Below are 27,948 nucleotides of genomic sequence, written 5' to 3'. Positions count from 1 at the left end.
GCGATAACTCCTACACCGACCGCGGCGTTTGCGTCATAGCTCCACGGTTTGCGTGTGAGCATTTTCCTTTTCCATATTGTTTTTTTTTTTTTCTTCTTTCTTTCCTTGACGTAATCGTGACATTGGGTCCCGGCCGGTGTTTTTTAGAGAAGAACCGGCACCGAGCGGAGGTTCTTCTTTAGTTTAGTTTTTTTAGTCCAACTTGTCACCAACCAGATTATTTATGACATCGAAGACGAGAGTCCACGGCCGAAGCTCACGGTGAGTTAGACCGGCTTCACTCCGGCGATTCCCCCGCTGACAACGGAGGTAGCATCGTTAGCTCCGCTGTTAGCATCGTTAGCTCGGTTGCTAACTGTGACCGCTACAGACACCAGAACCTTTATTTATCTGTTTTAATGGCGTTTTTTTGCCAATTTGTGTTGAAAATGAGGTTGTAAAGTCGTTGTTGTGTGTGTTTTTGATGTCGTTACCTTTCAATAACGTCTTTTCGTTGATGTTACGGTGTCCGTTAACGTAGCTAGCATCGCTAGGCTAAGCTAAGCGAAGCTAGCTCGGCTAACAGGCAGCGTGACCTCCAGCTGGTTGACAAAACATCACACAATAAACGAGGTTTTTCTCTCATCTAAAACGTTGTAATGACCCAGTCTCGATGCTGTAGCACAGTTTCACCTCAGCTTTAATAAAAACAGACTCACCTTTGTCTCCTAAAAGTCTAAAACCAAACTCTATTTAGACAATTTCAGCTTTTAGCATCGCCTGCACATGTGTTAAGTTTTGCTCCATATAACACCAGCTTTTAGTAAATATTATAAACTAAAACTACATGGCTTTACTGTATATTTCGGCACTTTTAATCTAGATGTCACCTTCACTGGTTGGTCGCATTGTCTGAGAGTTGATACTGACCCACTGACGCAGGCACCTGACAACACCTTTTACTGTTAAAATTAGCTATTTTATTACAAATTAAATGGCAATAAGTGGATGGTTTTGTGTGCCGAATTTACCAGGAGAGCTGTCAGATTAGGGAAAAAGTGTGAATTTGTTCCTCAAGCATTTTTATTGCACCAGATAAACATGGGAGGAATGAATAGGGCTAATCTAAATGGTTTTTATAAGGGAATCCGGAGACAGCTGCAAAATTCTCATTAGTTTTTATATATATGTGGATTTACATTGTATTTCCGCACTTTTAATCTAGATGTCACCTTCACATATTGGTCGCATTGTGTCCTGAAAGAGAGGTGAGACTGTCCTACTGACGTGACAGTGTGTTTACAGCACCTTTTACTGTTTAAATTAGCTATTTTATTGAAAAATGAATTGCCGATAAGTGGTTTCAGATTTAGGAAAAATAGTGAATTTGTACCTGCAGCTGTTTCTTTGCACCAGATAAACCTGTGAGAAATACAAATGTAATGTTTTTATATGGGAATCCAGAGACCAGTTCAGTTTTTAGTAAACATACAGTATGTGGATTTACTTTGTATTGTGGCACTTTTAATCTAGATGTCACCTTCACTGATTGGTCGCATTGTGTCCTGTGTTTACAGCACCTTTTTACTGTTAAAATAGCTGTTTTACTGAAAAATAAAGTGCCAATAGGTGGCTGGTTTGTGTGCTGAATTTACCAGGAGATCTTTAAGATGTAGGAGAAAGTGTGAATTTCTTCCTATAGCTGTTTATTGCACCAGATAAACCTGTGAGGAAATACATATGTAATGTTTTTCTATGGGAGTCTGGACTGGAGATAGTCACAGCTGCTTGTCACGTTATCAGCCGCACACACCGGCGCTCTGTCTGTCCTTATCGGAGCTATAATTGCTATCATGGGGTAATATGGGTGTTGATATGGGGCTTGAATATTATTGAACAAGCCGACTGGGCCCTCCTTCCTCCCTCCCCTCCTCCCCCCCGGGGTGAGAGTGCAGCAGCCTACGTGCGGGCGGAGCTGCAGTGATGGCGGCCGGGCTGAAGCTGAACGCGCTGAGCTGCTGCTGTGTTTCTGTTTCCTCATTCCTCCTCTGAACTCTGAACCTTCACAGAGAGAGAAACAGCAGCAGCGAGAAGAAGGAAGGGAAGAAAAAGCCAAACAAAGACCGGGTTTATTTCATTTCAGTATCCGCCGCGGAGCTTTGGAGGACACACAAGCCAGATTGTATCTACAATTTTCTTTTTTTTTTACGAGGCGATTTATCCGTGGCATGAGGTACGAGTGTTTTTTTTGTGTGTGTGTGTGTTTTTTGCCGGGTTATCTCGCACATGGCTCTGTTGATGGAGCTGCATGGGGATTATTGTGTAAGAAGAAGCAGATAAGATAGAAATAAATACATAAACCTGCTGCAGAGAAGTTATGAGAGGAAACTCTGCAGACTAGAGACACAGGGAGAAAGTTAATTTGTGTTTTCATTAGGTTATAGCTAAAAATACTCCTTTAATGCAAATTAAAAACTGCTTATCCTGCAGGAAACAGGTGCCTCATGATGATCTGATACTGCACTTTGTATCATTGTGTGTTTTTATGGCAGTACTGTTTATTTAGTACTTTATTGAGGTTAATTTAGGTTTTTTGACTCAGTCTTTTAACTATTTTATGATTTATTCTTTGTTATTTACTGCTTTACCTGAAACAATGCTTCATATTGATGAAGTAGTCATAGCGTTTTAGTTTGTGAATTTGAAAGTAGTGGAGGAAAGTGGAGGAACTACTTTCTTTTACTGTATTTATTCAAGGATAAGCCAAGGTTGTCTTGTTGCCACAGTGTTTAATATGCAAATGAGCTGTTGTGGTTTGCAGGTGTTGACATTTAGTTCAGTTGAAGGCGTCTCCTTTTACTCTAGAAATTAGATTATATAATCTTTACATGAAGTAACTACACTTCCCTTTAGTTACAGGTTTGTTCTGTCGAAATATTCAGAGTATTTTTCATTTTTCTGGCTGTCTGTTGTTAGGTTTTAAATTTTTAAAACACTGTCTGAGCTCTTAAATCTTGAATTACATGTTCAGAGAGCTGTGATATTATTGGAAACAAACTACCGGTAATGCTCTAGTCTAGAGGTTGTAATTTCAGACGTTTTTTTTTTTGTTTTTTTTGTCTGAGCTCTTAATTTTCAGAGACCTCAAACATTTACTGTACTCAGTCCACACAGCTGTGATATTATTGGAGTATTATTCATTTTTCTGGCTGCCTGGTGATGGGTTTTACATTTTTAAAACGCTGTCTGAGCTCTTAAATCTTGAATTACATGTTCAGAGAGCTCAAACATTTACTGTAGCTACTCATGAGTCCACAAACACAGCTGTGATATTATTGGAGTATTGTTCATTTTTCCGGCTGTCTGTTGTTAGGTTTCAAATTTTTAAAACGCTGTCTGAGCTCTCAAATCTTGAATTAAATTTTCAGAGAGCTCAAACATTTACTGTAGCTACTCCTGAGTCCACACAGCTGTGATATTATTGGAGTATTGTTCATTTTTCCTGCTGTCTGTTGTTGGGTTTTACATTTTTAAAACACTGTCTGAGCTCTTAAATCTTGAATTACATGTTCAGAGAGCTCAAACATTTACTGTACTGTACAGCTGTGATATTATTGGAGTATTATTCATTTTTCCTGCTGTCTGTTGTTAGGTTTTTCATTTTTAAAACGCTGTCTGAGCTCTTAAATCTTGAATTACATGTTCAGACAGCTGTGATATCATATTATTGGAAACAAACTACCGGTAATGCTCGAGTCTAGAGGTTGTAATTTCAGACGTTTTTTTTTGTTTTCACTCCCCATGTGACAGTGACAAAAGGTCGTCAAGTTCACTCTTTGCTCGTTTTGAATGTGCTGACTGTTGTAAACACGGAGCGTGAGCGAGGTGAAGGCCGAAGGTCGACTGTTGTTTTCCTGCAGAGAAAGTGAAGCAGCTTCTTCTTATCACCGACGGCGACCGAACGTGTGTTCACAGCTGATACTGAAAAACACGCCGCACCCTCGCTGACTTACAACCAACCAACCACCTCCTCGCTAGTCAATATACGGTGTCATATCAGTGCAGTTTCCATAGCAACAGACTCACCAATATATACTATATTGATGACAAGAAGTATACCACAGTATTTTAAAGTGAATATATCACGACAGGCCGTGGTATATGCTCATTATACCACGGCTAAGGGGGTTCGCGGAGGGCCGAACAACGCCCCAATGAGCCACGGACTGAAGTGATATATTGCTTTTCTAAAATGGTTACCAATAATGACAATATAAAAGAGGGATACGCAATCAATTTCATGTAGTTTTATTCAAACAGAAATACATATCAGGGATGCAAACAGCGCGCCGAAAAGCGAAACTCGCTTTTTTCATGACCAATTAGGTGACTTGTGTGAATCGTTCAGATCCGAAGAGTTTTTGTTTTGAGGGAGGGGGGGGGGTCTCAGCGTCTCAGCTGGGGTCAGTAAAATGTTTATCTAACAGGCTGACAGTGACAATCACGTGAAACTGAGGCGAACTACTGATAACAGCCTACCTATTCACCTCCGATGTAGACGCGCGACATGCGCGCTCATTAAAGCGGCGCGTATCCGCGTGCAGTCGGTGCGACGGCGACGCCGTTTTTCCCCCCGTGCATGTCCATGGAGCTGTGCGCCGCGGACATGCACGGTTCTCTACGTTGCTGTGTCAGGCAGGTGTCTCCCACGGAGCTCTGCCCCGTTTCAGAGGTGAAGGAAGCTCTAAGTGGAAAGACGTCGCCTCCGCGATGTAGATTGTGTTCAATTAAAGTGAAACTAACACATTATATATATGTCCATTACACACTGAATGAAACATCCCATGTCTTTATTTATTCAGTTTATTTTAATAGTAATAATTATGACTAACATTCAGTGAAGACCTAAAATTCAGTATCTCCAAAATTGAAATATTGCAAAGGATTTTTTTTTTTTTTTTAAGCATTTTTAATATAGAAATGTTGGCCTTCTGAAAACTATGTCCATCTGCACTCAATTACTTGGTTGTGGTTGAAGTACTGGAAATTGACTTTTCCATGATATTATAATGTAATAATTTGTTAATGGTGAGCACCCCCCCCCCCCACGCCAGACAATTCCTCTCTTTTTTGGTCCTGACCCGTTTGCATCCCTGACATATTATCCAATAAAATAGCCTCACTGTGAAAAAAATAGTCCCACCTCTCAGACGTTAGCTCCTAGTAGCTCTGCATCTCGTCTTTTCCTCCGCTTTTTTTCAGGTGAAAGTCACTGCTCAGTCCCCTCTACTATTGTTAACCCTCCCCGGAGGTGAAAGTTTAAACCTTAAACATGTGAATTCAACTACTTTAGTCCATTTTTTAACATCGTAAAAACATCGACTGTCTTTTGCTACGGACTGCAACAGTCCGTTGTCATGGATGCATGACAACAACTTCCATTCATACCAGTCATACGTGCCGGACGCGGAGTGGCAAAGATATTCAATAAATGGAAAGATCCTCCATGAGCGGCTGCTCCAATGATATGAAACGGTTTCACTTCCTGTCTCTCTAAATGGGCGTGGCCAACCGTCACCACCTCGTCTGTGAACGTGTGTGTGGATTTATACAATTTGTAGGTAGATGAAAGTGAGATTTTTATATTTTCTAATGATAACATTAAATATTTACACTACTAACAGTCATATTTAGCATGACAAAAATAATTTAAATCATTTTCACGGGAGTTCGCGGGCGTTTGTTTGACGTTGCCTAGGAGATCGGTGCCAAATCTTGCGAGAGTGTGTCGTAGAGATAGAGACAGAGACAGGTCTGGAACAAAGTGGATTTTCTCCTGATGTGTCCATCTGAAAGTTGCCATTTTGGTGTCAAACTGTTCAGAAGAGATGTGGCTTGTGAAAAATGAGTCCAAAATTTGCTTCAGTGACTGTGGGGAGAAAGGACAGACCATAATCTGTGTTCACATTAAATTGTCCCATAGGAATCAATACACTCCAGGCTGCCTCTGGTCTCCCTAAAGGGGCGTGGCCGTGCAGAAGCCTAGTGACATCATACAGGAAGCTGACTCCTCATGGAAGGTCTTGGTTTATAAACCGTCTTTGGTGATAGCTTAGGCTTTAGAATAGTAGCCGTGGTATATGCTCATTATACCACGGTTAACAGCCAATCAGATCGCCGGATTTCACCTTTCCGTTTTATAATGCTCTGTACTCTCTGGACAGTAGACGCACATCAGAGTACTAGAGGAGGCGGAGGTAGGCTAGAAGTCCTTGGCTGTGCATGGAAGTACTCCACGATATCTGTAAGTACTTCCAAGTACTTCATGATATCTGGAGGGTACTTCACTGTGCACGGAAGTACACACCATGGTATCTGAATGTCCTTCCCAGTGCAAGGAAGTACTCCGGGGAATCTGGAAGTACTTCCCTTGCCTGGAAGGATTCAGTGGTACATGGAAGTACCTCAGTTGTCCCGAAGTACGTCGTCACGGTATCTGGAGGTACTTCTTTGTGTCAGGAAGTACGTCGTGGTATGAGGAAGTACTTCACTGTTCAAAAAAGCGCTCCGGGGCACCTGGACGTACTTCGTTGTTACAGGAAATACTCCATGGTATCTGGAAGTACTTCACTCTGTGTGGATGTACTCCGGATTATCTGGAAGTACTTCACCCATCTGGAAGTACACCATGTTATCTGGAAGAACTTCCCTTATGTGGAAGTATTCCTGGGTATTTGGAAGTACTTCACCCATCTGGAAGTACACCATGTTATCTGGAAGTACTTCAACCATCTGGAAGTACACCATGTTATCTGGAAGAACTTCCCTTATGTGGAAGTATTCCTGGGTATCTGGAAGTACTTCCAATGTCTAAAAGTATTGCTCTGTATCAGGCAATACTTCACTCTACGGAGGTATTCCATAATGTGTGGAAATACCTCCTTTGTCTGGAAGGATTGCATGGTAACTGTAAGTACTTCACTTGTGTGGAAGTACTCCCCAGTACCTGCAAATACTTCACTTATCTTGAAGTACACACCAGTACCAAGAAGTACTTCACAGTACGAGTACTTGGTATCTGGAAGTTACTTCCTCGTCACAAACGCATCCCGGTCCGGAGGTTCTGGGTCATCAAGTACTCGGCCACATCTGGAGATACTCGGCCTACCTTGGTTGTACTGTAAGTACTTCCCAGCAGCATCTGTGTAGTACTCCTCTCTCTGTGAATACTGCAGTACTGAGCCGGTGTTTCTGTATTTGTGAGTTCTGTCTGGCCGACTGCGTCTGAAAATAGCTCGGTGGTTAAACTGGTTTGATCCAGTTGGGCCGTGGGCAGTCGCACCGCACAAAGCAGCTGTGGACAAACATCTGTGTGTCACCTGAAGCTGATCTGTGGTCAGCTGCCGTCTGAGAAACACCTGAAGCTGTAAACCTGGCTTCACGTGACATCATCAACCAGGTCGAACCTCACTTATCTTCTGCATGAACTGTTTGACACCTTATTTGGTTTGTGGAGGTGGAAAAATACAAATAACCCAAATTAGAAAAAGATTTTAAAGGGATAGTAGCATTTTTTTAAAGTGGGGTTGTATGATCTACAAATAGCCCCTAAGTACTTTAATTGCAGTAGAAGACTCTCTGCACTCCTCCCGTTAGCAACGCCAGCCCATAATAGCCCTGCCCAGGGATTTACAACATACAGTGTTGTGAACAGACCCAAAGAAACGGCCTATTTTCACGGCCTGACCCCTTGGTCGCACTGCGCGCGGCTTCTCGGGCGCTTGGGTGGTCGAACTGGGAGCTACTTCTCCTCCTCTCTCCGCGCCGGTCAGACATTGACTGCAGTCGTTCATACTCGTATTCACTCGGTTTTCCACACACACGTCATTTTAAACATGTGTGTGTGTGTGTCCCGTGTGCAGACGCAACGGTCAAATATGTATAGACGGACAAGCAACAACTTAATTAATCATCATTTTATTTATTTTATTTTGAAAATTGACCGGATTCTCTCGCCTTTTCTGTGCCCGACTTCCTGTCTGGTACGATCTGGTCTATCCAGCTTGACAGACGGCGCGCGCGGCTCGCGTGAAAAATAGAAATGAACCGATCTGAAGCGCCGTAGGCGCGCGCACTGCGCTCCACGGCGCGAGATGTGCGACCAGGCAGACCGGTTAACATGTACGCCGATCTGAAACTGCCTCCGCTCCAGGGCGCTGCGCTTCGGTTCCGCGTCCAGTGCGACCAAGGGGTAAAAGAGGTTTTACCTGAAAAAAAATACACAGTTCCATTGTTCGCTATAATATAATTTTTTCCAGCCCTTCAAAGTGCAGGAAAAACACAGTTTTTATTTGGACCTAACCAACTCACGTATCCCTCCGCCCAGGGTTAGCGCCCGCCGATCAGCAGTTGGTTAGGTCCAAATAAAAACTGTGTTTTTCCTGCACTTTGAAGGGCTGGAAAAAATTATATTATAGCGAACAATGAAACTGTATTTTTTTTTCAGGTAAAACCTCTTTTAGGCCGCGAAAATAGGCCGTTTTTTTGGGTCCATTCACAACACTGTATGTTGTAAATCTCTGGGCAGGGCTATTATGGGCTGGCATTGCTAACGGGAGGAGTGCAGAGAGTCTTCTACTGCAATTAAAGTACTTAGGGGCCATTTGGAGATCATACAACCCCACTTTAAAAAAAAAAATGCTACTATTCCTTTAATAATGTTCATTGACATTTTCCTAATTTAAAACGACTCCTGTGACTCGGTGTTTAGTTGACAAAGAGTCTTCATGCAGAAAGTAAAGTGTTAAACTGGCGAGGGAACTGAAGAGATCAGGTGATGGCGTGAATAGTGTTAATGTTGCAGAAAGAGGACGACAGAGTTGCAGCGTTGGCCAAGAAAACAGAAGAGAAAGTTGAAACTCTGTCCCCATGTGTTTCCCCCCACTTCTTTTCTTTCTTCTTCCTTTTTTTTTGTTTTTTTTGTGTGTGTTTTGTTTCACCATCAGAGCTGAAAACAGAAATTACAACATGAGGAGTGAAATGAGAGGTTTGTTAAACCTCCTGAGGGGATTTAGACACAAGAGGTTGTTTTGTGTTGAGCTGGAGTTTTGTTAAAATCCCCTTTAAACACCACAGGAGGTAATAATAGAAACACTGAGAGTCTGTGCAGCTGGATCAGTGCTGCTAAATTAAAACAGTCACATGACGACTGTTGTCTGGGTCCAGTAGTCTGGTCTCTTATTTTGACACTTTGCCGTCTGTTTCCTGTTTCCTGTTTCCTAGGATGCCGTCCGCCGAGGCCACAGCAGCGGCCGGGCTGAAGCAGTGCCGACTGGCCCAGAGTCAGCTGGAGGACGCCGTCACCGGGGTGACGAAGGCCGAGCAGCAGCTGAGGGAGAACACCCGGGAGGTGAGCACCTTCATCATCATCATCATCATCAACAACGAGAGCGAGCAGCCAATAGGAAACTTCCTGTTCCTCAGTCTAAAGAGGTTCTAGTTGGGGATGTGCGCGGTTACCCGAGTGCTCGAGTACCCGAGTAGGCTATCTGCTACTCGGTTATGAATTATTACCCGGTTAACCTAGGATTAAAAAAATGCCACGTTAGAGCGCAGTCTAGTGTCGGATCAAACTACATTATCATGCCATGTAAGTAAATTCCTTTATTGTCCCGAAACGGGCAAGTGTTTTGCAGCAACTGCTTCAACATTTAAAATACATGACAGGCAACAAGGGGATGGAAAGACAAAGAGACAAAGAGCACAGCACTACAACAATGATGTCAGGTAAAAAGCAACAAGCCGCTATAAAAATCAACAAGAAATAGATAAAACAACAATAGATCGAAATCTAAAAATACATGGACATAACCATAATAAATAAGTAATTGCAAAACAAAGTGACTGCGTGACTACCTCCTTTTCCCCGCATTAAGGAGGGTGATAGCTGTGGGGGTGAATGAGTATTTGTATCTGTTGGTTCTGACGGGGGAAACTAAAGCGGGTGCCAGAGGGGAGGAGCATGGTTCGGCTTTTTGTAGTGTCAAACAGTTTCGGATCAAGCAACGTGATTTTTTTTTTTGCTGTGTAAAAGCGTTTTTGGATCGAGCCTCGGACTTTCAAACCTTTTACAAGAATCTGTGGTGGTTCTGCTGGCCTAAACCGTCGGGGGAGAGAGACGACAGGTGTCATCAAGTCTGTTAGAAACGATGCGAGGCAGAGAGGACCGAAGGCACCAAAATGTAGTGTGGACTAATAAATAAGCACTGCTAATGATTTTTAAAAAGGTTTTCTCCTCCGCGGCATAAACATGCACACATCTGCCCCATATGTGCATCTTAGACTAAATATCAGGTGGATAATAAGAGTAGAGACTGGAGTTTGACGACGCTGTGTGTCAGTGATGCGACTGTCTGACGGACAGAGCGCATTTATTTCCCCCGGCTGCGCTCTGTCCGTCAGACATGAAGTCATTTTATTTTTTATTACAGTATTCGGTTACCCGGGTAACACCAGGTTAGGTTACTCGGTTAGAAAATTATTTGAAATGCCCATCCCTAGTTCTAGTTGTGGTTCCTCAGTTTAAATAGGTCTGAAGTTTCTCGTTTCTGCGTCTACAGAAGTCTGGAGGTCTGGTTTTAAAGTCTAAAGAGGTCTTAAGTTCTGATTCCTAGTTCTGGTTCTTTGGTCTACAGAGGTCCATCCAGCCTGTGTTGGATGAAGTCTGTGCAGCTGTTGTTTTCAGAATCTGCCGTCGTCACGTTTTGCTTTTGGTGGGAAAAAAATGAAAATAAAAAAACAGCCATAAAATGAAATAAAGTTAACGAGCTGCTTCCTTCCTGAGCTGCTGAATCAGCTGCTGATAAGAAGCCGTGAACTCGACTCGACTCTGGTCTCTGCACTCGCTCACGTGGCGTTACAAAACAAAACAACAGAACAAGTTTAACTTCTACTGTTTTGTCAGCAAATCAAATTGTAAATAAAAAAGTTTCGGATCAGCTGAAATCGATCCAGTTTTCATGACTCATCGTTTCAACGTTTACGACTCATCAATTCATCACGATCTCTGTAACTCAGCGGCGCGGGCTCGTCCTTTAGTTTGAAGACGATGACGTCGTCTGAAGCTGCTGGTCCTGGATCAGTCTGATCCTCTGATCCTCTGGCTGCTGACTCACCGTGTGTGTCTGTGTGTAGGTGTGTGTGTGTGTGGTCGCAGAAACACCTCCTACACAAGCCCTCGCATTGTTCTGTCCTCCACCTGCGGTTGCCATGGTAATCCAGGCTCCCATCATCACCCATTGACAGGTCCGATCTTGTTATTTGTGTGTAAGTTTATGAGGAAACGTGACCAGCTGGTAGAGTCAGCATATAAAAGACTGGAGAGAGAGAGAGAGAGAGAGACAGAGAAAGAGAGAGAAGAGGCGTGGTAGAGTGAGTATATAACAGAGTGGAGGAGAGAGAGCAGCTCAGATCGCTGGCGGACTGAGACCTGAGACCTTCAGTTCCTCCACTCTGGACTCGGCTTTCTGTTAAAAAGAGCTCGTTTTGATCTGATTGGTCGTTTGCCACTGTGTCGTGTGACTACGTCTGAGGTCAGCGAGTTGTCGGCAGCTGTTTTTTAATTCCTGTTTTTCTTTTTTTCCAACTCATCATTTTGTCGTTAAAGCAGAAGTAAGTGATATTTTTGTGTTAATATAAGTCTTAAATAGTTGTATCTTCCGACAGCAATCACTTCTATAGAGTGTTTGGACTGAAACACGGGTCTGTCAGTCACTCGTTTTATCCAATGAGGAGAGAGAACGGCATAAAGGGGCAGTCCTCTCTGTGTGTGCAGCCAAGGGATGCGCGTGAATGTGGTGACGTAGGGACGAGGACCAATAGAGCCATGACGAGGGCGGGGACTGCTAACTCCATCGGCTGACAAGAAGTTATGGTGCGTTCAAGGCAACCCGTAACTCGTGTTTTTCCGACCTGTGAAGTCGTACCAGTTCGATCTGGTACGAGTTCACGGGTCAGAAGTTACGAGTGGCCGTTATAGTGACTTTCACAGGTAAAACAGGTCGGAAAAACACGAGTGGGTTGCCTGGAACGCTACAAAGTCGTAAGGATCGCTTACTTCTGCTTTAAACTTCTGGAAACGGTGAAGAAGAAGGAGAAGAAGCAGCAGCTGAGTGGATCGTGTTAACTGTCCTGTGTCGTTTCTCTGTGTGTCTTTGTCAGGTTCGCTCGGAGCTGCAGAGCTGCGTGAGCCGCCAGCAGGAGGCGCTGCGCTGCCGCGAGGTCTGGCTGCTCAGTCAGATCGAGCTGCTCGAACAAGTCAAGACCGAAACTCTGCAGCAGCAACTGCACCAACTGCACCGGGTAAATATTACTCTCATTATTATATTGTTTTTTTTTGCTTTTTTAATAACAATAACAATTATTAGGGCTGTTCGATTTTGCCCAAAAATAAAATCTTGATTTTCTTCTCTGAAAAATCGATTTACAATTACGATTTTTTTGTTAAATGATTGATAAACTATTTTGTGTGCTGTTTGTGTCTTTTTAAATGGACCTAATGGACCGTGAGAGATGTAAATGTGTAGTGGAAAAGGGCCGTTGGTCTTTTTGGCAACAAAATCCTCGCTGGTCTTAGCAAAATGCCGACATGCTTGTTTCCAGTGTGTGAGGAGAGGAGAGCAGTGGGAGAGCGTGATGGGAGGAAGGAGGCAGCAGTCAGTAAAAAATCGATTTTTACGATTTCAAAAAATCGATTTTTACAATTCCAAATAATCGCAATTACAATTTTAAATCGATTAATCGAACAGCCCTAACAATTATTATGATTATTATTTTCTTTCCATTTTGTTGAAACAATTTATTCAGCTCATTCAGCTTCCAGCTTTCAGCATTCACCCGTATTTCCTTCAGGAAATGCATTCTCTAGTTATTTTCTGTCGGGCTGCAACTAACGATTGTTTTCATTATCAATTAATCTGTTGAGTATTTAAACGATTAATCGATTAGTTGTTTGGTCAATTTAAGGTTAAAAAATGTCTAAAAACATCAATCAGTGTTTCTCAAACCACCAGACGACGTCCTCAAATGTCTTGTTGTTTTGTCCACAAACCAAAGAGAGACTCAGTTTATTGTCATAAAGGAACAAAGAAACCAGAAATATTCACATTGAAGAAGATGCAATCAGAGAATTTGGACTTTTTCTTCTTCTTAAAAAAACGACTCAAACCGATTATTAGATGATCAAAATGAGTGATGATTAATTTAATAATCGATTATTGTTCGATGAATTGTTTCAGCTCCGGGGTCAGTTCGATGTGATCGCTCATCAGCTGCAGAACTCGAACAGCAGCAACGACCTCAACAACCAACTGACCAGCTGTATGGAGAAGTGAGTGACACACACACACACACACACACACACTGAGGATGAGGAGGATTCACTGAATGACTGTTTCTCTTTTCTTAATAACACACACACTCTGCATCATCAACAGTCGGTCTTTAATCTGTGAACAAACACACCTTCACTCAGTCATTCGTTACTTATCGGCTCAAAATAGCTGCAGTTTCCACTTCCTGATGATGTCATCACCTCTGACTTTTAGACTTTATTTATTTGCACATTTAAAACGGAACATAACATTTACTTTTCTCCCTTACTAGTGAGAAAGATACGAGACAAAATGTGCAGGTGAAAGGCTTATAACACGACCTCACCTCGACCTAACGGATAATTAAAACACAGTGAAGAAATAACAATCACAAACCTTGTGCAAGGTGGACAGGGTATCCGCGGGATCTTGAAAAGTATTAAAAGGCGATAAATCAATTTTGGGAAAATTAAGACCCTTAAAAAGTCTTTTCACGACTTTATAAAGTCTTAAACTCTTGGACAGCTAATTCAGAAAAAATACCTTCAAAATTTGAGTCCTAAAAAACATTGTAAAAGTGTGTGAATTTATTCATTATATTAAAAACCAAAGATGAACCGGTACGTAAAAAAGAAAAGAAGATTGTTGTTTTTGCTTTTTGAGTAGAGCAATGTTTTTTTGTTTTTTGATAAACTTTGCCTTTTATTTATTATCCTAGCCTCTTTTGAATACTGTTGTATCATAGTGGTCTATAGTCTTCACCACAAACTAGAACTGTTAAGTTAAAAGTGTCACTGATGTAAATGGTTACAGCTTGAAGTGGCGGTGAGGTATTAAAAAATATTGAGAAGGACTTGAAAAAGTCTTAAAAAGGTATAAAAATTAACTTCAAGATTCCTGTATATAGCCTGGTGGAGAAATAACAAAATTAAAAAAAAGAAAGGAAAAGAAATGAAGATAAGGGGAGATGATGATAGTAATAATAATAGTAGTAGTAATGATAACAACACTAGATAAATAAATAAATGGAAAGAGGTGAGAAAAGAAAGCGAAGCAAAAGAAAAAAACTGATACAGATAAATTAAATTTAATAAAACATAAAAAAGAGAAAAAGAAAAGGCAAAATTGAAAAGTCAAACCCAATTTTTTTTTTGTTCTGTTAATTTTGACGAAGTAGTTTCTTTTTGAGTGTTGCCAAGGAGGACGACCCTTCACAATAAAAGCTGCAGGAATCCAAAGAGGCTGCAGCGTCTTCCTGTCTTTGTGTTTGATGATGATGATGATGATGATGAAGGTGTGTGAGGTGTTAACCGATGTGTGTGTGTTTTCTCCTCCTTTGTGTGTGTTTGTGTGTGTGCAGATTGTCGTCTCTGAGTCTGACACCAGAGGAAACGCCTGAGATGAGTTTCCATGCCGACACTCGCTCTCTGAGACAGGCCATCACCTCGTTCGGCAGCATCACCGCACAGGTAACACACACACACACACACACACACACAATGTAGGTGTAATGTGACCATTTATCTATTTTATTTTAATGTTTATTTAACAGGGATTATACATAACAACATTGCCACAAAAAATGGGAAAATGTGATGCATACAAGACGTCAACAGTAGCTTCAGCTAATTTGCAGTCGTTGTCCCTGATCAGGCTTTAGAATAGGATCAAATACAGTGAATACAAAAAAGAAGAAGGAGAAAGAGAAAAAGAAGGGGAAAAAAAAGAAAAAGATAGATAGATGAGTGGTGTTTACCGTTATTTTGTTTGTTTGTTTTTTTGTCATTACTATGTTTCATTATCTTTAATATTTTGAAACAGAGAATAATACTGGTGTTGAAGTAAGCCAATGAAATTTGTAACAACAGAGAGGAGCAGGTATTATATGTTTTTTCTTCATCCTGCTCCTTTTCATTCATGATGAAAATGTGAACACAATGTATATGTGCAACTATGTGAGAACCATGAATGAAATAAATCAAAATGAAATGAAATAGGTAACATGAATAAATAAACACAGCTGCAAAATTCAGATTAAACAATTACACAAGTTAAATTTACCAATAAACATTAATAAAGTGCTGTGTTTACAGTGACTTGAGAGAAGTTAATGTTCATATTTCTGCTGCTGCTTAAGCCAATGTTTAACTTTAACACTAAACCTCTTTAGTTCTGTTTGGGATTTAATTTCTGATGGTAAAGAACTCCATAGGTGTTTTTCTACCTTGCACTAAGAGGGACGATCGGCCAAATGTCGTCCTGCATCTTCAAATTTCACAGTTTTGCTTTGTTATTATGCTCCTTGTCATTGTCATGTTACAGTTGTCTGTCTTTACCCTCCTGTTGTCCTCCTGGGTCAAGGAAGGAAGAAAAGGAAGTTAGGAAGGACGAAGGGATAGATGAAAGGAAGGACAAAGGGGAAAAAAGAAGGAAGGAAGGACAAAGGGAACGATGGGAGGAAAGAAGGAAGGGAAAAAGGAAGGAAAGATGGAGGGAGGGAGGGAACAGATTCTGTCAAAAAAGAAGGAAGAATTAAGGACGAAGGGAAGGGAGGGAGGCAAAAAGGATTGTGGAAAGAAGGAAGGGAAAAGGGAAGGAAAGAAAGATGGAGGGAGGGAACAGACCAGGTCAACTGGATCAAAAGAGGAAGGAAGAAGAAGTAAGGAAGGAAGGGAAAAAGGATTGTCGAAAGAAGGAAGGGAAAAGGGAAGGAAGGAAGGAAGGGAAAAAGGATTGTGGAAAGAAGGAAGGGAAAAGGGAAGGAAAGAAGGAAGGATGGAGGAAGGGAACAGATTGGGTTAATAAAAATCTGAGCCATCGCTTGTACATACGGTGCTGATATTTACTCTGTACTTCCTGTTTGCAGCTGGTTGAAAGCGTGTCCACTCAGAGCTCCGCCCACCAGAGAGGTCAGATGCAGAACTGTCCAATCGCAGCCAAGAAACAGGTAACTCCGCCCCCTTCCCCCTCGAGCAGGAAGCTACGTGTGTGTGTGTGTGTGTGAACTGGACTGATGTTTGTGTGTGTGTGTGTGTGTCTCTGCAGAAGACCGAGGTCGGTGCTCTGGGTGATTGGCTGCTGGGAAACCGTCCAACCAGCAGCAGCGCTCCTATTGGCTACCAGTCCAGCAAGAATCCCCAGGATTGGCTGATGGCACACAAGGAGAGCAAGGTAAGCGACACAGAGATTTATAGGTGTTTGAGTAAAATTAAATTTAAAAAAAATTGTTTTATTCTATCAACTACCGACAACATTTCTCCCAAAATTGAAATAAAAATATTGTCATTTAGAGCTTCTATTGGCTGAAAATGACTAAACTAGTCTAAATAACAAAATATATCAAGTCTTTTCAGACCTTGAATAATAATAATGCAAAGAAAACATGTTCATATTTATTCCTAAACAACACAGCAAGAATATTTGAACTCAGGAAGAGTTTATAAATCATTTTTTGTGGGAGTAGTCTGGGGCCGTTGACTCGCTGTTTTGGTAAGGACGAGAGAGACAGGCCTTTCCGTCAAAATAAAAGCACCAAGCTAATAAAATGCGGTGAAACTCTTTCATTTAAGGAATATAATTTACAAGAAAGACCCCGAGCCGTTAAGTTAACATTTTGCTTCTATTGTATTACAAGTTAATCTCTATTTTATAAGTTTTATGTTGGTGAACACTTTTATTTTGGTGAATTTGGTGATTTCCGGATCCGCTAGAAAAATTCAGAGTTAACAGACACCAGGTGACACGAGGCTATGTACAAACTGGAGGAAGGAAGGACGGAAGGAGGGGAAAAAGGAAGGAAAGAAAAATGGAGGGAAGGAACAGAATAGGTCAAGGAAGGAAGCAGAAGGATGGGCGATGGGAAAGAAGGAAGGAAGAAATGGAAAAATGATTTTGGAAAGAAGGAAGGGAAAAAGGAAGGAAAGAAGGAACGATGGAGGAAGGGAACGGATTGGGTCAATTTGACCCAGAAGGACAACAGGAGGGTTAAATGAGATGTAACAAATATATTAAAAAAAAGAGGAAGTTGAGCCCTTAAAATGAAAATTAAACACAAATAATTATTATGATATAAAAATATTACAGAAAGTAAAAGCAGAAGTAAAAAGTAAATTTATTTCTCCCCTTCCTCAGTGTGATTGAGTTTTGATAATGATGATAACTGTAAATTCATTCGACAGCATTTCTCATTTCCTTTCATACAGGAAGTGTGCAGTAACTTTTCAGTATAAAAACACATTTGAACATAAACTATATACTTCTTTATAACCCCTACCCAGATCATTATTTCTATTAAATTGTCAACTTTCTTTATTTAAATATTTCTTTCATCTTATTTGAGCATTATATCTGTTTTCTTTATTTCCGTGGTTAGTAAAGGAGGAGTTATCGTCCTTGTGTTATAGATTAAGATGTAAAAAAAGGAGAAAAAGAGACTTTAGCATTTGTAGTTAAAAAAAACTTCCTGTCCGGAGTTAACAGACACGTGAGGCTATGTACAAACAGATTCACATTTAAAAGCTGATGATTGATTGATTGATTGATTGATTGATGGGTGATTGGTTGCAGACGTCCTGTCCCGTCCTGGCCTCGATGGACTTCCTGCAGGCCTGGGGTCAGCTGCGCGACCTGGAGGCGTGGCTGCTGCAGGACCAGGCGCCGCCCGTCGCCCGGCAACGCACCAGCAGCAACTGCAGCTCCGCCTCCTCCTTCTCCATCGAGAAGATCGACGAGTCGGAGTTCATCGTCACCCTCGACGACAGCGAGGAGGAGAAGATGGAGGAAGGTGACGGCGGCGAGGAGGAGGAGGAGGAGGAGGAGCTGGGCGACTGGCTCATCACTCCGTCCACCGTTGCCACGGAGACCATGACGGACGCCGAGCGGTGGCGGCAGGTGCTGAAGCCGTTCGACGCCGGCTGGTCGTCCTCTGATTGGCTGGTGGCGCCGAGCCGCCCGGTTGCCGCCGGCGACTGCTCCTCCTGCTGCCAGACCAAGACCTCGGCCGTGGAGATCGAGAACCTCGGGCAGCTCAAGTGCCTGAAGACGCCGCCCGCCTCTAGCCCCGCCTCTAGCCCCGCCTCTAGCCCCGCCTCTAGCCCCGCCTCCAGCCACGCCTCCAGCCACGCCTCCAGCCCCGCCGTTGCCCCGGTAACGGCCCTGGAGGCGTGGCTGCAGCAGCTGGCGCCGGTGCAGCAGAACTGCCGGGCCAACGAGCTCTGCTCCGCCTACTCCGAGTGCGTGTGCGAGGAGAACTGCGGCCGCGGCGCCCTGAACGCCTGGCTGCTGCAGCAGGACGGGCGGGACAAGAACGGCGTTCCCGTGACGACGACGGAGAAGAATGACGCCGACGCCACAGAGAAGAAGAACGCCCCGGTGAAAACTGCCCCGCCCACGCTGCACCTCAGAGAGCAGGAGCAGAAGGTACCGACAGAATAAAACACATTGATGAGCTTTAACGAGGAGAAAAATCGTATTATTGCACATATATTTTGTTATTTAATTTTTTTTAAATGGTCAGAAAATCTACTTCAACTTGAACGTGTGACATCGTGTTAATGATTATTAGGTCACCCTTTAATTTACAGGCCGCTAATTACGGGATATTGTCAAGAAATGGCCTAGAAATAACAATTAATTGTTAAGAAATAGCCAAGAAATAACAGTCAATGTCATAGTAATGTCATGTTTTTCAAAAAGGAAAAAGATTATACATGTTTTTTTCATGCTTTGCTTTTTTTGTTGAGTTTTTCTCCACCAAGTCGTCATTTCTGGGTTGTTTCTACGCAATCAGTCGTTATTTCTTCACTATGTTTCTCAACATCACTATGAAATACCATTGGACTGTTATTTCTAGGCTATTTCTAGACATTATGACGCAATTACTTGTTATTTCTTGACATAATGACATAATTGGCAGCCTGTAAATTAAAGGGTCACCTATTATTATTATTATTGCTGAAGGTAACGGACAGAATAAAACATGTTAATGAGGCTTTAACTCTTTACCTGCTGAGGAGAAAAATCGTGTTATTGCTATATATTTTGTTATTTAATTTTTTTAAATGGTCAGAAAATCTGCTTCAACTTGAACTTGTGACATCGTGTTAATGATTATTAGGTAACCCTTTAATTTACAGGCCGCTAATTACATGGTAATGTCAAGAAATAGCCAAGAAATAACAATTAATTGTCAAGAAATAGCCTAGAAATAACAGTCAATGTCATAGTAATGTCATGTTTTTCACAAAGGCAAAAGATTACACATGCTTTTTTTATGCTTTGCATTTTTTTTCTCCACCAAGTCGTCATTTCTGGGTTATTTCTACACAATCAGTTGTTATTTCTTCACTATGTTTCTCAACATCACTATGAAATACCATTGGACTGTTATTTCTAGGCTATTTCTAGACATTATGACGTAATTAGCGGCCTGTAGATTAAAGGGTCACCTATTATTATTGCACATGGTATGGAAGAATTAGCAGGTTAAATAAAGAAAAACACAAAACGAACTTTAGTGACGGAAAATACTGTTACTGCACATGAAGTTTAGATTAATTTGGACCTGCACATGTTGAGAATCTAAATCTTAGTCTTTTTTTTTTGAGTCTAGAGGTGGAAAGACAGTAGAGGTGCAACGGTTTTGAGTCACGGATTGGATCAGGTTTTTTTTTTTGACCAATCACAAGTACTATGGCATATTCTCTTCAATCTGGTAGAATTTGATATTGGTGCTGCTAAAATTTCCAGAGTTATTGGGCTTTTTATTTTTGCTTTCCATCCAAAAAAGCAGTACACTGCAAAAACTCTAAATCTTTCCAAGAATATTTGTCTTATTTCTTGCCAAAATGTCTTATTTCTAGTCAAAAACTAATCTCTTTCCACTTTAAATAAGACTCATCACCTACAAATTAACTTGTTTTTAGATCATTTTCACTTGTTTCAAACAAATTTTCACTTGAAATAAGTAGAAAAATCTGCCAGTGAAAGGAAGTTTTTTGTGCTTGTAATAAGGAAGAAAAACTTGCTCCACTATCAGATTTTACTACTTATTTCAAATGAAAATATGCTTGAAAGTGTCTAAAAACAAGCTACTTTTTACTGTGATGAGTCTTATTTTTAGTAGAATGAGATTTGTTTGACTAGAAATAAGACAAATATCCTTTGGCTTAGCTACACTGCAAAAACTCAAAGTGCAGTATCTGCCAGAAAACGGTCAAAATTGGTCAGAAAGACAAACTATAAAATAAATTTAATTCACTCCACCTTTATCTAATCAATTATAGACTTGGTAGTTATTCATAATTTGATGCTTAAACCTGACAATGAAAAACACAAAAAGCTGTTTTTCTCAGTTTGGCATTTTTACAGATCGCTACTGCACTTTGCCTTTGTAGGACAGTTGTTCTGGTACCTGTGGATTCACTCTGCTCCTCCTCTTCCTCCTCTTCCTCTCTCCTCAGGTTCAGGCCATCCTGGAGGCCTGGCTGCACCCCACCAACACCTCCTCCTCCTCCTCCTCCTCCTCCTCCTCCTGCAGGACTCCTCTGAAGCTGCTCCCCTCCTCCCTCTCTGCCTGGATGCTTCCTGAGGCGGAGAAGGCCAGCAGAGAGGAGCACAGCTCAGAGTTCAAACATCCTTCCTCCTTCTCCTCCTCCTCCTCCTCCTCCTCCTCTCCGTTCCAGCATCCTCTGGACCCGGACCTCTGGGTTCTCCCCACCAAGACTCCTTCTCCTGCTCCTTCACCTGCTCCTGCTGAGGAGGAGGAGGACAAGTGGCTGCTGAAGAAGAGGAGTCAGGCTCAGGTAACCTTCATCATCATCACTGCAGCAGAGACACTTCCTCTTCCCACAAACACCAAGGGAAAGACACGTCCAAACAAAACAAAAAGTATCGCTAACACTTTATATACCGTAATTTCCGGACTATAAGCCGCTACTTTTTTCTCACGCTTTGAACCCTGCGGCCTGTACAACGATGCGGCTAATTTATAGACTTTTACTGGCTAACGGCCTCCGGGAGGCGCTCTAGCAGGAAGCGCAAGTGAGACAGACATGTGGGGAAAGATTATCCTCCGAAGAAGACACTGGTTTTGCGTTTTGGTGCAGTATTTTATTTTCTGACCAGGCATGTTACTGTCTGTTGGTGCTGTGTTGATGCCGTGTTGGTGCCGTACTGCCGATTTTCAGGCACAGTTTGAAAAAAAAAAGCATGTCAGGAACTAAGCAGGATTTCCCCCGTGGCTCTGCTACATTTGTACCTTAATTAAAAAGCTCCGGAGTAATTGTGATGGTTTAACTCGCTACATGACTTGTGACTTGTTACGAGTGAGAACGGAGGCTCTCTGTCTTCACCTGGCGTCTCACGGCTGAAAACCAACCTTGCAACATCACTACAGTAGCTACCTGGTCGCTGCCCCGGTGTCCCAGCTCTCGTCTCTGCTGCACCGCAACACAAACGCGCTCAGTAACCCATAATCTTTTGTTCATGACGGTTACTACACAAATGCACACGCGCCGTAACATCGTATTATGTAATGTTATCCACCTCGCTCCATTTATTGATTTTTCGCTGGCTTCATTGTCAACAAATGCACATGGCTAGGCGCGTAACCCAAAGAAACAAAAGAAAGGCCAGCAGCACTCGTGTCCCTCTCATTGTCTTTTATTTCATACTGCGTCGGCGCTTAACATGCACAAACCGGTTTCGACAACGTCTTCCTCAGTGTGGCGCGTAACCCAAACAGCGGAAAAGCGAGCGGACTTGCATAGTTCCACACATCTTCCGCGTACTGTCTTTCTGTGTAAATATGTCATGTTACAACATGAAAAACCTGCGGCGTATATTCAGGTGTGGCCTATATATGTAAAAAATCTATTTTCTTTTAAAATTTAGCTGGTGCGGCTTATATTCATGGTGCGCTTAATAGTCCGGAATTTACGGTATATAAGTGCACACTATTAAAGGGATAGTTCAACATTTTGGCAAATTGGCCCATTACCATAATCCCTATAGTCGTTCGTTACCTTTAATTGTCGGTGCAAGCTGTTTTTAGAACGGCGGAGCAGAGCCGTGAGCTGCTCAGAGCTACGCTACGGAGGCTCATTATGGGATTTCTTGGTTTCCCCTCAACAAACTCATCAAATACACAATCCAACAACTCCACAACGCTCTGGTGGACAAGTTGTTACCTGCACATTCACCACGCTATGAGATAATAACACAACGTTACCAGACAGAGTTGTTTTAGAGGGAAATTCATGCAAAACCACTGATGCGCGTTGCCTTCAGGGACAGTTTTTCATCAACAGTCTCTGTATTTCCCTCTAAAACAACTCTGTCTGGTAACGTTCTGTCTTTGCGGCACCGCGACACAAACGCGCTCCATAACCCACCCGTAATCTTTTGTTTATGACAGTTACGTCATCCACCGCTCCATTTATTGATTTCTCGCCAGCTTCGTTGTCAACAAATGCACATGGCCAGACAGAGGGTTAGAAAAACACAGAGGAAAAGCGACTGGACTTACACATAGCTCCTCTCTAAACAGGTGTTTTATTTTCTGATGGTACAGTAACTTGTTTGATTCCTGGTTACTGAAAAGAAGTAGCGCCGTTGGTAACGCCGTTTATTTCCCATCACTGGTCAGCGGTGTAAAGCTCAAGCATGTTGGAGCACATGCTTTTTTAACATATTTTTATTCCTATATTTCATGCATACATTGACGGATTAGAGAAACTTGTTGGCTAAAATGTGTCTGAACCCCGAGTGTTTTCATAGATGTATATGTTGTTTTTGTTTCCGTCCTCAGGAGCGTCTGGCGCTGCCGACCGTCTGCGACCTGTTCTCCTGTATGAAAGTGGGCGGAGACAAAGAGAAGTGGCTGCACAGAGCGCCCGTCCAGGTGAGTCGAGTTGTTAAAACAGTGAAACGGCGTCTTCACTTCACCCGTCAGAGCCAAGAAGCTTTGTCTCATTACATGTTATGTTATGTTATGTTAATTTATTTGATATGGACGTCACAAATACATTGAGACTGCTCCAGTGGACAGACCAGATGCTTTGCTTGAGCACTTGTGCTAATTTTCCAACACCAGTCCATTGGCAGCTAATCTAAAAATACAGAACATATTATCAACAGTATGAGATAAAACCAAGTGCATGACACTACATCATGACAGTAGCAGACAACAATACATATAACATAATAAACAATACAGAGCACAAGATCAACGAGAGGAGGATGAGCAAACAGAAATCATGATCCTAACAGTAAAAATAGTAACAATGAAAAAGTCCATATTTGTGACCCGCCCTGCCGAAATGAGTCGGAAGTCGCAACGTTCTATTTTTAGATAATCAGCTGATAACGGACATTTTTTTTTTGCTAATTTCAAAGCAATGACATTCAAAAACTATCTCCCAAAGTTTCATAGTCCAGATAATTGAGGAAAGGCACGTAAATGACGATTAAAGCTGACTTAGGACAACTTTTAACCCTCTAGAGAGGAGCACAACATTAGACTAAATAACTTCTGAACCTGATAGAGACGAGCTGTAAACTGCATCTGAATCGTGAGATTCTCCGCTTTCCGAGGGGCCTTGAATGGTGCATTTATGACAACAAGGGTAGCCACGTGTAATCACGTAGTACGGGACCAGATGCTTAGCTGAGCGGTAGCATCGATGCTAAACCAAGCATAGCATGCTAACGCTTGCAGATGTTTTCAGGGTTCCTACGCAAGTATGGAAAGTATGGAATAATATGGAATTTGATTTTATACATTTCCAGGTCTTGAAAAGTATGGAAAATGGAAACTATTGTATGGAAATATATTTATCTTAATACTTATTCAGTCTTATTCATATTTTGTAGGCGCTATTGTACAGTAGGCTACCTAGCTACAATCTCCTGGAAATTATTTGGTTACATAATGGCATACAAATTCGGAATAATGAAAACAAATTAATTGTATAATTTATTAGCATGAAACACATCTATTGGCTCAAATGTCACAAATTATTTGAATTTTTTTACTGAGACACTGCAAAAACTCAAAATCTTTCCAAGAATATTTGTCTTATTTCTTGTCAAAATGTCTAATTTTTAGTCAAAACTAATCTCTTTCCACTTAAAATAAGACTCATCACCTAAAAATTATCTTGTTTTTAGATAATTTGCACTTGTTTCAAACAAATTTTCACTTGAAATAAGTAGAAAAATCTGCCAGTGAAAACAAGATTTTTGTGCTTGTAATAAGAAAGAAAAAACTTGCTCCACTATCAGATTTTTCTACTTATTTCAAGTGAAAATCTGCTTGAAAGAAGTAAAACAAGCTACTTTTTATGTGATGAGTCTTATTTTAAGTATAATGAGATTTGTTTTGACTAGAAATAAGACAAATATTCTTGGTAAGATTTTGAGTTTTTTGCAGTGGAAGTCCGGAAATTAGGGTCTGGAAAAAGTATGGAATTTGGAAATTTAAAATGTGTAGGAACCCTGTGTTTTACAAAACATGAAATATCTTCTGAAGCGTTTATGAAAGAGACGAGCTGTAAACAGCATCTGAATAGTTACATTCTGCTTTCCGAGGGTCATTGAACGGTGCCTCTACAAGGTACGTGTAATCACATGGTAAGGAACAGACGCCAGATTCACAGAAGGCTTTAAACCAGAGACGTTCTAAATTGTTTGAACGCAATTTTCTCAGGTTTTCAATGGAAAGCAGTGAGTGGAAGACCATAATTAAAATCGCCATATCTTAAAAACTATCCAATGTATGACTTTGACTAGGGTATCATTTTAAAGCTTATTTTCTCCTCTTTCCATTGATACCAAAATCAACCTCAATTTAGGTCACTGCGACTCATTTTGCTGGATCAGGTCACATGTTATCAACAGTATAAGATAAAACCAAGTGCATGACACCACATCATGACAGTAGCAGACTAAACAATACAGAGCACAAGATCAACGAGAGGAGAATGAGCAAACAGAAATCATGATCCTAACAGTAAAAATAGTAACAATGAAAAAGTCCATATTTCAGGGTTCCTACGCAAGTATGGAAAAGTATGGAATTTGATTTGATACATTTCCAGGTCTGGAAAAGTATGGAAAATGGAAACTATTATATGGAAATATATTTATTTTATTTATCTTATCTTGGTTTGGTCTTATCTGAAGTTATTTGGGTTAATTATTGTGTATGCACTATTGTATCTACTGTAGCTACAATCTCCTGGAGATTATTTGGTTGCATATTGGCATATACCCATTCAGAATAATGAAAACAAATGATAAATTGCATGCTTTTTTTTATATTATGCACGTCTATTTACTTAAATATCACAAATTATTAGAATTTTTTTACAGAGAAGTTTGCTTCACCTCGTGTCTCTGTCTGTTTCTGTTTCCTCCAGATGTGACGACACCACCACAACGACCGCCGCGTTTCTTCTTCTCACCTTATCGCTGATCAGCGCACACGACGATAACAATCTAACCATCGCCTTCTTCTTCTTCTACTTCTACTACTACTACTACTTCCTGTGACATCACAACGCTGAGCCGCCGCTGCAGCTGCTCTCCTCCACTCAGGATCAATAATAATAATAATCGGGACTGATCAGGACACTAAAAACTGTGAGGATCAATAAACCTCGGGAGGAAGGACGGACGAGTCCTGTCCATCAGCAGCTAGTTAATAATCAATAATCAACGCTTTTATTTTGAAGCCGATGCTTTTATTTTGAAGCCGATTATTGACGACAGGAAGTGATCAGTTATTATTATTGATGAGTTGATCAATGTGTGAAGATGAAGATGTTCAGACAGGAAACAGCCGATCCTGACGGGAGGAGAGTGGGCGGAGTCAAAGCTAGAGTGGGCGGAGCCAACGCCTCGGGGGGAGTGGGAGGGGTCAAAGCTAAATATACATATTATATATATATATTATATATGAAAATATAAAGTAGCCTTTATTTTAATGGATCTTATTTTAACAGCTGTTTCTAAGAGACTTTTATTCCGTTTCTTTTATTTTTATTTTGGTTTTTTTTTCCTGTGAAGCTGCTGGAAACACAGAGTTCACTTCCTGTCTGCTCCGACCATATATAGATATATAAACGTTAGATGGTGCATTCGGGCTTGTCAGGCACGGCCGCCATCTTGGGAGGGAGTTCCTTGTATATTATCTATAGACCAGGGCGGCATTTTTTATGCAAATGAGAATGACTGATGCATCCTGGGTAATCCTGGCATCCCTCCATTGAAAAAAGTTCAGCCTAACTGGCTTCTTGACAAACTAACTAACTAACAAAAAGTTGTCTATTAACAGGCTGTTTCCAGACAACACTGAGCCAAAACCTCCCCGCTGATTCCACCAAATACGTGTAGATGTCTGGGTCAGACATTTCTGGCCACTGTGTGGAGTCATTGATCACTGTGGGAGGCTAAAGGAGCATACCGCTAGATTCATCCATTGTAATTTTTCAAGATTAGCGTGAACGGTGGGTTTCAAAGAGGGTGTCAAAATAATTAATATGAGACATAGTGCTACAAAAGAAACACAAAATAAAACATTCAAATTGATTGTTAGTTAGTTAGTCTACGCTCCATCAAAACACAAAAAGCCACTGAGTGCAATTTACAGTAAAAATGCCGGATGCTGCCCCTAAATTACCCATAATGCATCAGTCATTCTCATTTGCATAAAAATGCCGCTCTGGTCTATAGATACAGTATATACACGTTAGATGATGGCGCATTCGGGCTTGTCAGGCACGGCCGCCATCTTGGGAGGGAGTTCCTTGTATATTATCTATGGTAAAGCGTCAATGGGCATGGGCATCTACGTGTTTATATATCTACGTATGTGCTCCGATTCACAAAATACCTGCAGTTACAGACTTTAATAGAGAAGGAACCTCATTTCCCAGAATGCCTTGCATCATGGAAGGAAGTAAATGAGCAAGCGGAGCAGTCGGGTCACGTGACTCTGTCGTGACTGAGCAGCGATTGGTGCTTTTTATTGAAGCTCTGCTGTGTTTTATTTGATTTTTTTGGATTTTTTTTTTTTTGATTTACTTTGTTTTTGTTTTGTTTTTTGAGAGGAGGGGAGGGAGGGAGGGAGGGAGGGAGGGGCTTCTGTGATGTCATCAGTTCTCTGCTGTGGTCTGTGATTCTCTACTGCAGTAATAAAACATAATGACATCATCGAGTAGAAATGTTTTGGTTTTTTTAAATGTATATACGTGTGTAAAAAAAAAAAAAAAAAGAAAACCAGAATTTTAGAATATTAAAGAAAGAAAAAAAGAAACCAAAAAAAACACCAAAGACAAAGTAGAAATAAAAAAGGAACACAATATTCATGTGTTCATCAGAATCAGAAATGTTTTTATTTCCAAGAGTAAAGTTCAGTTCACAGTGAACGTACACAAAGGTACAAAAAATAATAAAACGTAGCGATAAAATAGAAAAAATGTAATTTTCTAGTGCAAAAAACACGCATACTATATACATTTTAGGATTTATATAAAAAAGAATAGTAGAGTACGGTAATAGAATAAAGGTAGATGGTAGGCCTAACACTTTATAATAA

General features: G+C 41.2%; 1 protein-coding gene across 2 annotated transcripts; it reads left to right on the top strand.

The window, feature by feature from the left end:
* Window positions 1–38: 38 nt before the first annotated feature.
* ncoa4 (nuclear receptor coactivator 4) lies at window positions 39–27,563 on the top strand. Of its 2 annotated transcripts, none has more exons than XM_085799323.1 (11): window positions 39–261; window positions 9,262–9,388; window positions 12,199–12,339; window positions 13,275–13,366; window positions 14,710–14,818; window positions 16,216–16,296; window positions 16,395–16,520; window positions 17,916–18,767; window positions 20,810–21,151; window positions 23,158–23,250; window positions 25,769–27,563. In XM_085799323.1, exons 1-11 carry the CDS (start codon window positions 224–226, stop codon window positions 25,772–25,774), a joined length of 2,007 nt encoding a protein of 668 aa, XP_085655449.1. In that variant the 5' UTR covers window positions 39–223; the 3' UTR covers window positions 25,775–27,563. The 2 variants fall into 2 exon arrangements, with proteins under 2 accessions (XP_085655449.1, XP_085655450.1); XM_085799324.1 differs by lacking the exon at window positions 39–261 and adding an exon at window positions 1,966–2,212.
* The last annotated feature ends 385 nt before the right edge of the window (window positions 27,564–27,948 follow it).

This window comes from Trachurus japonicus, chromosome 15, assembly GCF_045865225.1.
Source record: "Trachurus japonicus isolate A0001 chromosome 15, Traja_1.0".
Classification (NCBI taxonomy): Eukaryota; Metazoa; Chordata; class Actinopteri; order Carangiformes; family Carangidae; genus Trachurus; species Trachurus japonicus.
The sequence above is the reverse complement of the archived record's forward strand: the minus strand, read 5'-3'. Positions and strand labels throughout refer to the sequence as shown.

Bases quoted from the DNA above. Each gene is read 5' to 3' on its own strand.
- ncoa4 (XM_085799323.1), top strand. From the start codon at position 224: ATGACATCGAAGACGAGAGTCCACGGCCGAAGCTCACG. The intron at 16,521-17,915 runs GTAAGCGACACA...GATTGGTTGCAG, and splicing joins TGGCACACAAGGAGAGCAAG to ACGTCCTGTCCCGTCCTGGC. The intron at 21,152-23,157 runs GTAACCTTCATC...TTCCGTCCTCAG, and splicing joins AGAAGAGGAGTCAGGCTCAG to GAGCGTCTGGCGCTGCCGAC.